The sequence below is a fragment of the Porites lutea genome, chromosome 12, assembly GCF_958299795.1.
Source record: "Porites lutea chromosome 12, jaPorLute2.1, whole genome shotgun sequence".
Classification (NCBI taxonomy): Eukaryota; Metazoa; Cnidaria; class Anthozoa; order Scleractinia; family Poritidae; genus Porites; species Porites lutea.
Genome location: NC_133212.1, coordinates 713,596 through 726,956, shown reverse-complemented (window position 1 = coordinate 726,956; position 13,361 = coordinate 713,596). Strand labels below are relative to the sequence as shown.

The following is a 13,361-nucleotide window of genomic DNA, read 5'->3' as shown; positions in this document are numbered from 1 at the left end:
ACTTCACCAAAGTGTAGTACAAAACCTCTACGATATGTGACGCCCCACTTTCGAGATCAGCGCCGCGCAGCTTCTCTCCGTCACAGAAATGGCGCCGACCTAACAGTTCTTATGTGTGAACAGAATACTATCCGGTATGATTTTCGCGGCAGCGCCAAAGTTATCCGGCATGGTATGATCATAGCCTAAGATGACACATTAAATTTTGCAATGCTGATCGTACTACGTAAAAATCGACTTTGCCTAAGTTGTTGCGACATGTCTAAGAAAAATCTCCTCAAAACCTCGCTCTCCCGTTAAATATAATTTAATTTAAAAATTTGATAACAAAAGAAATATTCAAAGCAAATTAGCCGACCTATCAATCAATATCTCAATCCAAACGACTAACGTTCATAAACTACTCTCACATTTCTCTTTAGCTCAACATCAAACTGTCCTCGTATCTAACTTAATCCGCAGTAAAAAAATTTGTTGCCCTCATTGCTTTTGGCGCTAAACTGAAGTAATCGTGGCAGTTCGACGAGACATATGGCGTGTACATTTATATAACAGTTTGAAGATCAATTCATTCACTACTAGCGCTCTTCAACAAAAATGGTCTCTTGCGGATAAAGTCTAACAGTCTGTAGCGATTGTGTTGCATCCAACGCCGTAAGCTAAAAAAAAATTAAAACGAAATGTAATTATTTCCGCGATAACGAAAGGCAAGTCATAAGCAAATCCAGAAAATTCCGCAGTCAAGAAACTATAAGGGGAATGGGTACAAGCTTTCGGGGCAACGAATTCTGGGATCGTGTGGGTGGACAAGCCTTACGATTGGCTAATAGTTGCCTTGAAAACCATCGACCAATCATAACAAGCGCTTGTCCACCCGAACGATCCCAAAAAGCACTGCGCCCAAAGCTTGTACCTATTCTCCCTCGAGGTGGGGAATTTTGCTTTCCAGCTGAGGTACCACGCACCACGTAACCAAGCCTCTGACGTTCGAAAGCCTGGCAAATTTTCGCCCATACCAGCTAAAAGTTTAACCTTGTTTTTGGCCTTTAAATTTTTTAACGGCTGGGCGTCTAAATTTTTGTACGCTTCTCTGTGTAAACTCAACATCCAAAAACAGGAAGTTTGAACCCGTCAAAAATTCGTCTGTGTACCGTGTGAACACAGCCTCAGTCATGCGCATTTTCAAGGTATTTTTCGTTGACGGTCAAATACCAAAAAACATTTTGAAAGAATTGTAAATCATGTATTAAACTAGATATATCTGACTGATAGTACACAATCAACGTTCGTTTATTGCTCCTGCCTTTTTTTTTTTAGGTAGTCGAACTGTATTTTCTTTTAACCTTTTTTTTTGTTTGTTTTGTTTGTGTTGTAATTTCGTTATTATTAATAAAATAAAAAAGAATAAAAAATTAAAAAAGGGTATTTTCGTTCGTATCAAAGGTTCGAGAACAATGGTTTACAACAGCGTAGACTGCAAAACAGTCCGTATTTTTGCGTATTTAAGTACGCGCGAGCAGTCAAACAAAAGGTCTCGAACAAGGCTGAAAACAGAGCGAGACTGGGGAGAGACGCTACGCCCTACGAGCGTGTGAGGCTCGCGCGCTTCGCGCGCGTAAGACTCTTACGCCACGCTTTACCGATTTCTTTACTGATTTTGAGAAAAAACCCGACTGTTTTGCAGTCTAACAACAGCGCAGCAAAAGAAGCGATAATCAGGCTTCTAGCTACTGTGGCAATAAGTCTCTAAGTCATACTTACGTCTCTCCGAGGGAAATTCGTGACCACTTTATATTCACTGTCTAAGAATCCTCGCGTCTGAACAAATGTTAAAACAACCTGCGAGAAAAGAAAGTGTATGTCTGTCTTTAAAATGCAGTACAATATGGTTCTAAGATTTTCTGTGGATAAATTCACAGCAATACTTTCCTCTGGAGATGTTTCATTATTTATTTCAGCCGTAGAAGGCGATTATTAGATGAGATCCTAAGATGTATTTGTCTTAACTATACTGTGTAAATGTTGCTCAGTTGGCTTCCTAGGCAGTGAAAACAAATCTTACCTGAAGTGGGTTACTAGCAAGGAATCTTCTTGTTACGGTTTCTCCGTCAGGAAGTCGAAACCGAAGATTGGAAACTGGATCGGTACATTCGGACCCAGGCTCTGCAGGAAGGTGATCCATAAGGGATAATCGTTGTGCCTGCAAATAAACAAACAAATAAATAAGTATATGAGCAATCTTCAAAGTCACCATAGTCTCCAATACTGAATCTGATTCTAAATCAGATGCAGTGAGCTTACCTCTTTAAGTTGGGCTTCATGTAAAGCTTGTTCTTCGTGTAGTTTCTTTGAGAGTAGTTCTTCTTTTTCTTGTCTTTTTTTCTCTTCCTCCTGTACAATAAATAAAGTTTTGAACCCTTTAATCCCCAATATCCATATACAAATTCTCAATACTGATCTTCATAAATGTCCTTGAAAAACTAGTTGAGAGAATTTGTTAGACAAAGCATTTTTCCTTAGGTGATCATTTTATTAATTCTTATCACCTGCTCACTTGATTAAGTATTCATATTGTTAGAAGAAAATTGATGCTGATCACTCTTGAGGTTTTGAAGGGTGAGATAAAGGAACGCTGCGCAACACCTGACATGGGAAAACTGCTCAAAATCAAAATATTTGCGGCCTACTAAGTGTATGAACTATGTAAATCTGCATTCGTGAATGTTATGTGTTACCATTTTACGTAGAGGTTCTGAGCAGCCTCTTTACATTGGTTGTCTTTCTATTATTGATAGGAAATTGTCAGAACAAAGTTGAAACCTAACCTTGGCCCTGTCTTGACGAAGGGAGGCCTGGTATGCCTCATCTTGTTCTCTCTTCACCATTTCTCTAGCCTCTCTTTCTTCCTGTAACAATAACACGTGATCTTTAGACTCTTGCTGAAAGTTTTACAAAGCGGGTTTTTATTTTGAAATATAGTCGAACCTCAATGTACGACTACCTCCCATAAGCGACCACCTATCCAAAACACCACAATCACTACAGCTGTATCACTACAGTTCAACCCTACTCTTCGTACAGTTTTATTTCCTGTTCACTTGTTATGCTCCCAATAACCATCCTTGTGCGGCTGAATCTAGGGAAGAAAACTGGAAGAAAAATGTATCCCTGCGCGACAATGTTTCCAAACTGTTCAATGATTCTTGCAAGGCAGGTAAGGACCTAATGCTCAGTTTTTAGAAGCAAGTTTAGCGCCTGTTTACCTCTTCTCTAATTTCGATGTCCATGGCTTGTTGAAATGTCTCATGCGCGCTCATGAGACCTGTCATGAGCTCATCAAGAGTAACTGAGCCTGGTACACAATAGAAAAGGCAAGATGGGTTACACGATACAACCTCAAAACCTCATCTCTCGACATTGACTCTACAACTAACATCGCTGTTCACACACCGGGTAGCCCTTGTATTAAGCGCAATTTCTAGGAAATATATATTCGGCAAAATGGAATTAACGAGATCAAAGCGACGAATGTTTTGTGCCACCCATTGAAGGGGAAACCATGTCATTTGTAGATAATTAAGACTACGAGAACAAAATTTCCTCAGTAATAAGTAGTGCGCGCGCGTGAACCAGCCTCATTTGGGTGGGAAAACACGATAGCTGTTGTCACTGTATTTCATTTTTCAGCGTAAATGTCGTAGTGTCGGGGACAAGTTATCAATTGTTAGAGGTTTTATCATTTTGCGATCGGGATAAAAATAACCATGCTAACGTTTCTGGTGAAAAATAGTAAAATAGAACTTTACTCTCTCGGTGATTTCAAAGAGCTCTTATACTCTGAGTGAGGACTGGTGCGACCGGGGATCGAACCCTTGAACACCATGTCACAAGACCGATGCTCTACCGGTCAAGCTAACCCTGCGGCGGTTGAAAAAGACTGTACTTAAATTTCCAGGAGAAATGATATCTCCTTGTAAACATTTCTTACCTTGAAGGACTGAACATATTTCCATGGCCGATCTATTCCTCATACCAACTATTAAAAGCGGAAACTGCTCGGCCACAAACCCCCGCACAGTACTCGCTGCTACACTGCCGAAGTGTTGCGTAACCATGTCTAGGAACCTGGAGCAGAACGAAACAATAGGAAAGGGTGAATGGATAAGGGAAATGTGAAGGCTTCATAATTTAAAAAACAACATGGTTACATGGATGATAAAGCCTGATTTCGATATGATCTGGGACAAGATCGTCGACCGGTCTGCGTTAAACGTTACGACACAGACATCTGCTTAGCGCCATGTTCGCACTAAAATTCAAACAATCCAGGCACGTTTGCGATCACTGAAATAAATGGGAACATTTTTCTGTAGGGTCTAGGATGTTCTGAAAACGTCTGACGTCGACAGCTTCCGATTACGTCGCAGAACGCTGCAGGTTTTTACAGGTAAGTCATGTGAAAAACCAAGTTTTAATGCGAGAATAAATAGAGATCAATGTCGATAGACCAGTTACATTGTATTACAATCACTTAAAGCAACTGGCGGCGCACGGGACCAAGATGATGCGAAGCTTGCGCTGTAGTAAATGGCTGCCCGAGGAATGAAGATGGAGCTGTCTTTCTAGCTCGGGATCTCCCGCTATGTGCCGAAAAAATAAATGAAACAGTTTATACACACACCTTGCTCTGTTAGAGTTGTGAGTCATGTCCCACGCCCACACAACAAAGTTACCGCTGATGTAGTTTACTATCGTTTCCGAGCAAATCAGTTGACTACAGAAAGAAAATAAAAATATAACATACTTAAAAAAGGGAAGGTAGGCTGCACAGTTTTAAACGAGAACTAATAAGAGTGTCCAGTCAGAACTAAAGCTCCGTATTGATCAGCAGTTTCTTGAGGTGCATTTTTAAGGGCGGATCCACGATTTTCCTGTGCGTCGATGGGGTGGCAGAAAGGAAGAGGGGGCACTGGCTATTGAAACTGTTTTACAGTTATCTGTTCCTACCCTAACTTTCCTTCATCCCATTCCTAGAGAGCGAAGGAAAGGGAGAACAAGTAACAGACGGGAACAGACTGAAAAGGAGGTTTTCGGCTTTATAAGAAGTCAGAGATGATGACCCTAAACAGGCCACTGCCTAACGCAGCATCATCATCAATATGGTTGCCGTAAGAAGTGCAAGTTCGCAGTACTAAAAAAATTCACTACACAACGTAATTTGATTCTTACCTACAAAATACATTTGTTAAGATGCTACCATCATGATGAAGGTATATGAGCAAAGGTCTTCTCTAAAATTTATAACAAAGCAATTTTATTAGTAAAGCTGTACAATCACTCGTAGATATTAAATGCAAAGAAGAACACCTGGGGTCGGGTGCTTTTAAGCACCCGAAAAACCCGCCTTTTTTCTGGTGTTAAAATAAAGAGTTTGGCTGGGGCTGAACGACAGATCGACAGATATCAGCTGTATCACGACCAAGGTAGATGAGCGCGCGTGCACGTGAATCAGCGCGTCATTTTGGCGGGAAAACGTGATAGCCGTCATCATTCTACTACGAGTTTTAGCAAGAATGACGTAGTGATAGAACTTTTATCATTTTGTGATCGGGAGAGGGCTTACCACATTCAAGAAAAACAACCATGCCAACTTTTCTGGTGAAAACAAGTACAAAGAAACTTTCTGGGGTTTCTACTTTTTGAGAATACTTTAAGTTCGATAATTACATTGTAACATCATCGTCGTCGTCCATGTCCTCCAATATAAACGTCTCTAATGTTTTACACACTCATCATCTCCGAATTCAATCACGCAAAACTACATTGTAAACAGATGACTACTAACCATGGAGAGTCCTCTTGACTGTTTTATTGTTATTTACCTCTTTAGCTGAAGCTCCTCCAGCCTCCTTGATGGCTTCTGTCAGTGGACCCATGTAAAAATACGGGTGGGTTTCACCATATCTGATAATTAATCAGAATTTGAATGTGCATGTGAGTTGCCAGCTGCTCGAGGTGTGCTGGCATTTTAAAAAAAGGTCTAGAGTCTAGATTCACGGTTAAAATTCAAGACCTTGTTGGAAAGAAGCTGAAAATTCAAGATCCAGCAAACAAGATCTTCAATTTTCGAGATTTTCATATAAACTCACTGCTGTCATTCACGAAGGTAACAGGTACCTTCGAGTCAAGCTTCATAAAAAATCAAAAATATATATATACTGTATACATTATTGTGATTTTCCATTCTACATAAAAAATTTGGGAATATTCGGGTGCAATCTAAAAGGTCCAGACGTCTGAAAACTTACTTTTTAGGAGCGAGATCATTAATTTTATTTACAACTGTATGACTTACCTTTCTTCAAACTGAGTAGTAAACTTGACTAACGCTTCTGCAGTATCTGTACAATTATCTTCCACTTTAAAGAGAAGATACAGTCTACAGTTAGAATGGCAAAATAGAGTGTACAGTGTACATTCACAACACAGAGCCATCCAAGGAGACAATAATTTATAACATTCCCTATTACTGTCAACTCTCTCTACGATGGACCCTTTTTGAACTGGTGTCCATCTTGGAGACATGTCTTTCTTATACAAATGTACAAAGTCACATGAATGGAGCAAAGCTGACAGTGATCCTTAGGTGTCCATTTTATGGAGGTGACCTTATTATAGAGGTGTCCAAAAAGAGAGAGGTGACCGTACACACGTGACACAGAGTCATCCAAAGAAACAACATCATGGGCCAGTTGTATGACAAAAAATACTTTCTACCAACCCAAATTTCATATGACATTGTGCAGTGCAGTCTGCGCTCTTCTAACAGACACCTCTGAAAGAAAGCCACCTCCCTAAAATGAACACCTAGATTTGTTCCCTGCCTTTCTTCTTTACTCCTTTCATGTAACTCTACATGTACACAAGATGAGTATCTCTCCTAGATGGCACTGAGGGTTGGTTCCAATGGTGTTTATCTATCTATGTAAGTTATGTGTACTTACATAACCACAGTGATCAGCAGCATTATGGAGAATAACTACAAGAGCGAATCAAACTAGCCCTCCTGAGCCATTACTGTAAAAACACAGCTTCGTTTTCGTAGCATCAATTGCACAAAGCACTCAACTCTTTCTAAGATGGACACCTTTGGGACCAGTGCTACGTGCCTGCCCTAGAGAGATGTTCATCTTATAGAGAGTCAACTAAAAGGAGTAATAAAAGGCAGGTACAATCCCTGGGTGTCTGTTTTAGGAAGGTGGCTGTCTTTTAGAGGTGTCTGCTAAGAGAGAATTGACTGTCCCTTAGACTTAACTTATCACTAGCTTGCTGTCTACCTACACATATTGCTAATTTGTCTTCTTGCGGCTGGAACATCACAAAACATTTCTTCATCATCCATGTGAAAAGATGGGTCTTCATTGTCGCTACTATCATCATTTGTATCCATGTCTACATCTACATGTCTTGTTTTTGAGGTAGTCTAAAGTTAAGAAGTAGAAAATTAATGAAATGACATCAATATGAATTGTCACAGTGGCTTATTTTAGGGAAATCACACAAAATACATGTACTGCAGCCATACAGTAGATTAGCACTACATTCAGGAGAAAATATATTGTAATTCTCTGTAATCTTGGTTGCATGTTCTTAAAGAAGAATTTAAGGTCATTACCCTTAATTGCATTGCACATCCCTACTGCGCATAATATTGCAACACTAGTTACACAATCTAACATGTACTTTTTTGCATTCCTGTGATGTATCTTCACCACTTCTTTTCATTGTTAAACTGTGGACTGGAAAAGACAGTTTTGCATCTGCAAGGGACATCTGAAAAGGATACATTGTACAAATTATAACTTGCGATACAAATGTACTGGATCAATAATAATTATTAACATTTTTGTACCAGTTATTGTGCCAGTACAAAGACAATTTGTACCATGAGCAAAATTGAACTACAACAACTACAACCAAAAAACTTATAATTATAGTACTGTACATATAGTAGCTGGCTAGTGCCACAAAAGACGATTTTTCGTTCACTGATGTATTTGGTCACTTAATTATCTCATAATACTGATTTCATTATTGGCTTGAATATTAAATAAAGGGTAGTTAAGCCAAAGTGTTGCCTTACATCATCTGTGACGTGATCAGGCCAGCCTGTCCAGCACTGATATCTACAAGGAACACCAGACAAGGACAGAATGTCTGCCTTCACCTACAATAAAACATTGACTTTATGTTAGGCAATAGAAATATGAAGATTTATGGGGTGTTGCAGAAACTGTTGCTGATTCCAATTCAACCAGGGATCAGGTAGACAAAGAACCACTACATGTATATGTGGATATACTACCTCTAAATTTAATCATTTTTACTATTAAATCACCATAAGTCAGTAGCCATTTACATGGACCGTCGACTCTTGATAACTCGAACCTTCAAGGGAAATCAAAAACAGTTCGAGTTCTCATGAGTTTTAAGCAAATAACCAGAAGTAAGGAAATGGGATGGGGGGTGAGGGGGGGGGGGAGGGGAGGAGAATACAAGTATCATGTACACTTCACTTCATGGGCAGCAAGAGATATATTGATATTTTGAAAAAGAAATAATTTGAGCAACAAAGCCTTGATTAATCAGTACAGCGCTAAACATTGTATTTGAATTGGACAGACTAAAGGTAAAAAAATCTTAGAAAGAAAACACGATTGTTTTGAGAGAAATTAAAGGTTTTGGACTGCAATTCACTTCACCTGTTCCAGGCGTTTTCTGCTCACATCTCTTTGCAACGTCCCCAGGAACACAAAGCCTGGAACGGGCTACAATTCACAGCGTTTTTTTCAAATTTTCATGTGCTTAAAACATGGTTTGAGTTATTGAGGATAAAATTGTATAGAAATAATCTTAAGGGAAACAAAAATTACGTTGAGCTAGCAGGAGGTTCAAGTTACCGAGGGCAAAATTACAGTAAATGAAAGAAGGAAATCCAAGGGAAATCGATTTTGGTTCAAGTTATTGCGAGGTTCAAGTTAGTGAGGGTTTGAGTCATTTGGGAGTTGACTGTACATGTAAATTCATTGATCAGCTGGTTGCGAGCACATCAACGAAAAGAAGTTGATGTCCTACCTCTCGTATTGTTTTAGTTAGTGCATAAGGAAGATTGTACTCTCTGCTGCCAACTTGAATATTTAACATGATCTTTTCTAGAGAATTGCTACTTTTTGCAGATGAGCTGAGAAGACAAAAAAATAATATCAGTCATTCTAATGTTATGTCAAATGAATAAAACATTTTTTATTTGATTTTTGGTGTTTATACTGGTACATGTGCATACCTTGTTTCTCCATTCATGGTTTCTCTTACTGAGCAAGGCTGGCTTTCCTTGGGCGTCTCTGTAACCTTGGGACTAGTTAAGACCAAAGCTGTTTCCTCTCTTAAGTTTAAAGACCTCAGTACACTCTGCCAAGGAAAAATTACACTATTATGTGTGTGTGTGTGTTTTCTGCCCACAGGCAGGCCCTTCATTATTACATGTAGTTCCTGATCCAAGGTGCGCTTCTTGACTGCTTACATGTATACATGTAAGGGTGGCAATCCTTCACTCTACCCAGCATTCCCCCACAACGTCTTCTATGTGGCCTCTATCCTATTATTCTCCCCTCAATAATTAATGGGGCAAGATCACCATGCTGTAGGATATAACCAAGCCAGACTCTCTGTTTCCATTGATAACAGACACTACATGTATTATATGTATACCAATAATTATTACAACATAGGTAAAGCATTTCAATATTCATGCTCATAGTTTAATAATGTTAATGTGAAGGTCTCTCATGTTCCTGAGAAACCTGCCAGTTTACAGAAATTGAAAATCATCTTACATCATCATTTAGCTGTAAATGGCTTGCCCATCCCAGAAGGCTTTGCTGGTCCACTGGTATCCCGAGTTGCATCTCCAGCATTCTTTTGATTGTTCCTGAATATTCACAACAAAAAAATACTCTGATAATTAATTTTAACCTTTGACAACAAGAAAAAAAGCTGCCAGTACACTGTGTATCTGACTTTGCTAAAACTCAGACAAGGATGAAAAACAGTAGGTCCCTTCTCACAGCACTTTCACTTATCTTGTTCTTGGGAGGTCATAGAAGAACCCACATCACTGTTCCGCTAGTGTGGCCAACCTTTCCTGTGCTGGATGGCTTATCTTAAAGGAGAGATCTTAATATGATCTTAAATTATATGGATAACATCATGATCCTCCATCAGGTGTAGTAATGGCTATCTGTAAACAGTGTATGTAACTATGTGTATGTAATTAACAATTATTCCTCGAGCCCGAATGGGCTCTGAGTCAATAGCCCATGAGGCCGAAGGTCGAATGGGCTATTGACTCAGAGGCCATGAGGGTGAGAGGAACAATTGTTTTAGTAAAATCCAACTAGTTGGTCAAAAATATCGAGAATAAAAAAATTTTAGCTAGTTAAAGCTAGACTTTAATCCTTTTTTGCCGCCAAAAAGCGCGCGCTTCTCGCTACTAATAGGCTATAACATACAGCCTAGTAGTAGCTCAACCAATCAGAATTCAGCATTGATAACAGACCACTAGTCGGATTTTACTAATATCAATTATTCTGATACCAGTTTGCTAGGTTGGGTGGGGGGCCAGGGGGAGTCTGCTGTCATAATAAATTACCTATTGTTTCACTGTCTTCCAACACAATAGGAATTGTTTGATCCCTCCACTCAACTAAAAATTTTACTCTTCTTAAGGGCTGCTGTACAGGGATTGATCTTCCAACGACTTCACCAACAGAAACTGAGGGCTGATCTGAAGCAGGATAATGTTCTTCCATGGCTGGAGCCTCAGGCATGCTAAACAGAGATACAATATACACAAAAGTAAGTTTGAAAAAATGCTGAAATCATGTTGTTACTACAAGCAAATACCGTATTTATTCGAATAAGCGCCCAACCTCGAATTAGCACCCACTTCGAATAAGCGCCCATCCTAAGGGCAGAAAAAGTTAATAAGCGCCCAGCCTCGAATAAGCGCCCACCCACCCCACCTCCCTTCCACTCCCACTCAAACTCAAATAAGCGACCACCCCCACCCCAGCCCCCAAAAATTGAATAAGTACTAATAAGAGACTTCCCCGAAGACGGAGTTTTCTTCAAAGTATTTTACAGGAACCTTGCCTTGTTACATCTTCGAGTTTTGTTATTACCATTTATTGTTTTGTTGCAAAATAAACATACTACACTTGCTGAAAATGGTGCAAATTTAATAAGCGCCCAGCCTCGAGTAAGCGCCCACCTCGAATAAGCGCCCACTCTCAAGGTCCAAAAATTTAATAAGCGCCCAGGGCAGTTAATCGAATAAATACGGTAATCATGTTCGACACAGGAGAAAGCGTCCTGATGTTGGCTTTCCTGTGGCTTTTATAGGCATAAGACATTTTTTTTTCAAGACATTTTTGAGACTGCAATCTGGAAATTTTCTTGAATTGCATTTCCAAACAAAATTCTGCATTTAGACGATCTCTATTAATAGAAGTTCTGGCAGTGCATAATTAACTAAAAAGATATACCATGGATGAAATAGGTTTAGAGTTCTAGGTAAATGGCTTATCCCATGCATAATACCAATTGTTCTTTGATATTCTGTGACAGTTAATAATTGTCTGTTTAAGCTCTAAACTTTGTGCCGTGTGCGTTATTTATTATAAGCTTAAATTATGATTAAAAGCCTTGATACTGTCACGATAGTACAATTAGTTAGAATTGTACCATGCACTTAAACTGCATTACTTTTTAAATTCGAAGTTATTATGGCTTTAAAATACTAATCAGCTTTAGATCATGAGAGAAGACAAAATGTAAGTTTGAAACGAGAAGATCACGTCATAGTTCATAACATTTCTGCTTGATACACAAAAATTGAGAAAATAATTATTCATTCGTTTCTCTTCCTCAGTGCTGTATTGAAACTTTTACCGTAAGGGAGAATCCGTCTGGTCTGCAAGGACTGAATTCACACAAGCCTGGGAAACGAATTTTAAAGACAGTAGACATATCAATCAAAGTGAACGCTATAAAAAGTGGATACACAAGCTCACAAGGGAGAAACTTAGCACTTCCTACCATTAAATCCCAGTTATGGTGATCCAGGAGCGTTATACATTCATCTAGGTTCTCGATCCCCGTTATACTCTGAATGTCAATCAATAGAAGAACCGGTTGGCAAAGGAAAAGGCAAAGAATACACGAAAATCGTCGATTTACCTGAAAGTTTGCGAGCACCATCTCCCGGTCTCCGTCTCCCGCCATGTTGGATTTTTTTAATAACAAACTTTGCGCATGCGTTTGTAATTGAATGAATCAGAATGAGAAAGTGGAAGTGACGACACACCATTTGCCACATCCGGCGGAAAGGGACGCTGTCGAGAATTGCGGGCGGGAAGCCGGGGAAAGGGGACATCCGCCAAGTTTCTTTTATCGCCTCGAATTTTTCCATTTTCTTCTGGAGTAAATTCACTCGTTGATCTCCCCAAAAACGAAACAGAAAACACCCCATTCTAAAAAGGGCAACTCTGCTGATCAACCTGTCGCTACAGGGGCTGACTACAGTGCAATATCCCCCCAAAGCAGCAAGACTTCCTCCCAATCGTCTACCTATTTCGACGCCTGCTACGCAGGTTAAACAAGATGGAGTGAATTGGGAAATGGGGGAGGGGGCGGAGGTAGTCAATCTGTCTGGGGAGGAGACATTTTAGGCATGGAGCGCCGTTGCTAGACCTGAGTTGCAATCCCGGTCCGGGCAAGTCATTACAAGTCATTGATGATGTGTATCGTTTATTTTCCGACGTGACAGCGTCTTTTCCTCGGATTCCTAAAACATGACAAAGATTTCTTAGGTTGATAGATAAGAATTATAATATAGCCCAGTTAATAATAGTTATTTGTATAAATTACCGGTTTTTCTTCTGATTAATATCAAAGGAAGTCGCAGTATGACGACAGTATATCTTACAGGTCAAATTCAGGAGTTAAAATTTTTTTGACCTAGGTTGTTGATTTTCGATTTTTCTTTGTCTTCTAGCCCTAATTCATGAATATTTAGGACTGGGAGACAAAGGAAATTGAAAAAAAAAACCTAATTTAAAAAATTTTAACATGAATTTCATTTTGAACAATAACATATACATATACATGAGAGTGCTACAACGGGCCGCTGTTTCTCTCTCTCCTTTCCATACAACCTATGCTGCTGTTACGAAACAAAGACTGAGAGCTGGTACTGCTACACAGCCGTTTTTAGTGTCGTCACGCAACGTTCCTCCCCACAA

General features: G+C 39.5%; 1 protein-coding gene across 2 annotated transcripts; it reads right to left on the bottom strand.

The window, feature by feature from the left end:
• Positions 1-291: 291 nt before the first annotated feature.
• LOC140953998 (FAS-associated factor 1-like) lies at positions 292-12,348 on the bottom strand. Of its 2 annotated transcripts, XM_073403384.1 has the most exons (21): positions 12,298-12,348; positions 12,157-12,225; positions 12,010-12,056; positions 10,709-10,887; positions 9,894-9,988; positions 9,344-9,468; positions 9,136-9,241; positions 8,144-8,227; positions 7,744-7,833; positions 7,342-7,483; positions 6,356-6,419; positions 5,883-5,964; positions 5,230-5,291; positions 4,682-4,774; positions 3,989-4,125; positions 3,264-3,352; positions 2,826-2,906; positions 2,302-2,391; positions 2,063-2,200; positions 1,762-1,839; positions 292-659 (listed from the first exon to the last, which is right to left on the bottom strand). In XM_073403384.1, the coding sequence occupies exons 1-21, from the start codon at positions 12,340-12,342 to the stop codon at positions 579-581; spliced, it is 1,977 nt and encodes a 658-aa protein (XP_073259485.1). In that variant the 5' UTR covers positions 12,343-12,348; the 3' UTR covers positions 292-578. The 2 variants fall into 2 exon arrangements, with proteins under 2 accessions (XP_073259485.1, XP_073259486.1); XM_073403385.1 differs by lacking the exon at positions 12,010-12,056 and having other exon boundaries at positions 12,298-12,345.
• Between the last annotated feature and the right edge of the window lie 1,013 nt (positions 12,349-13,361).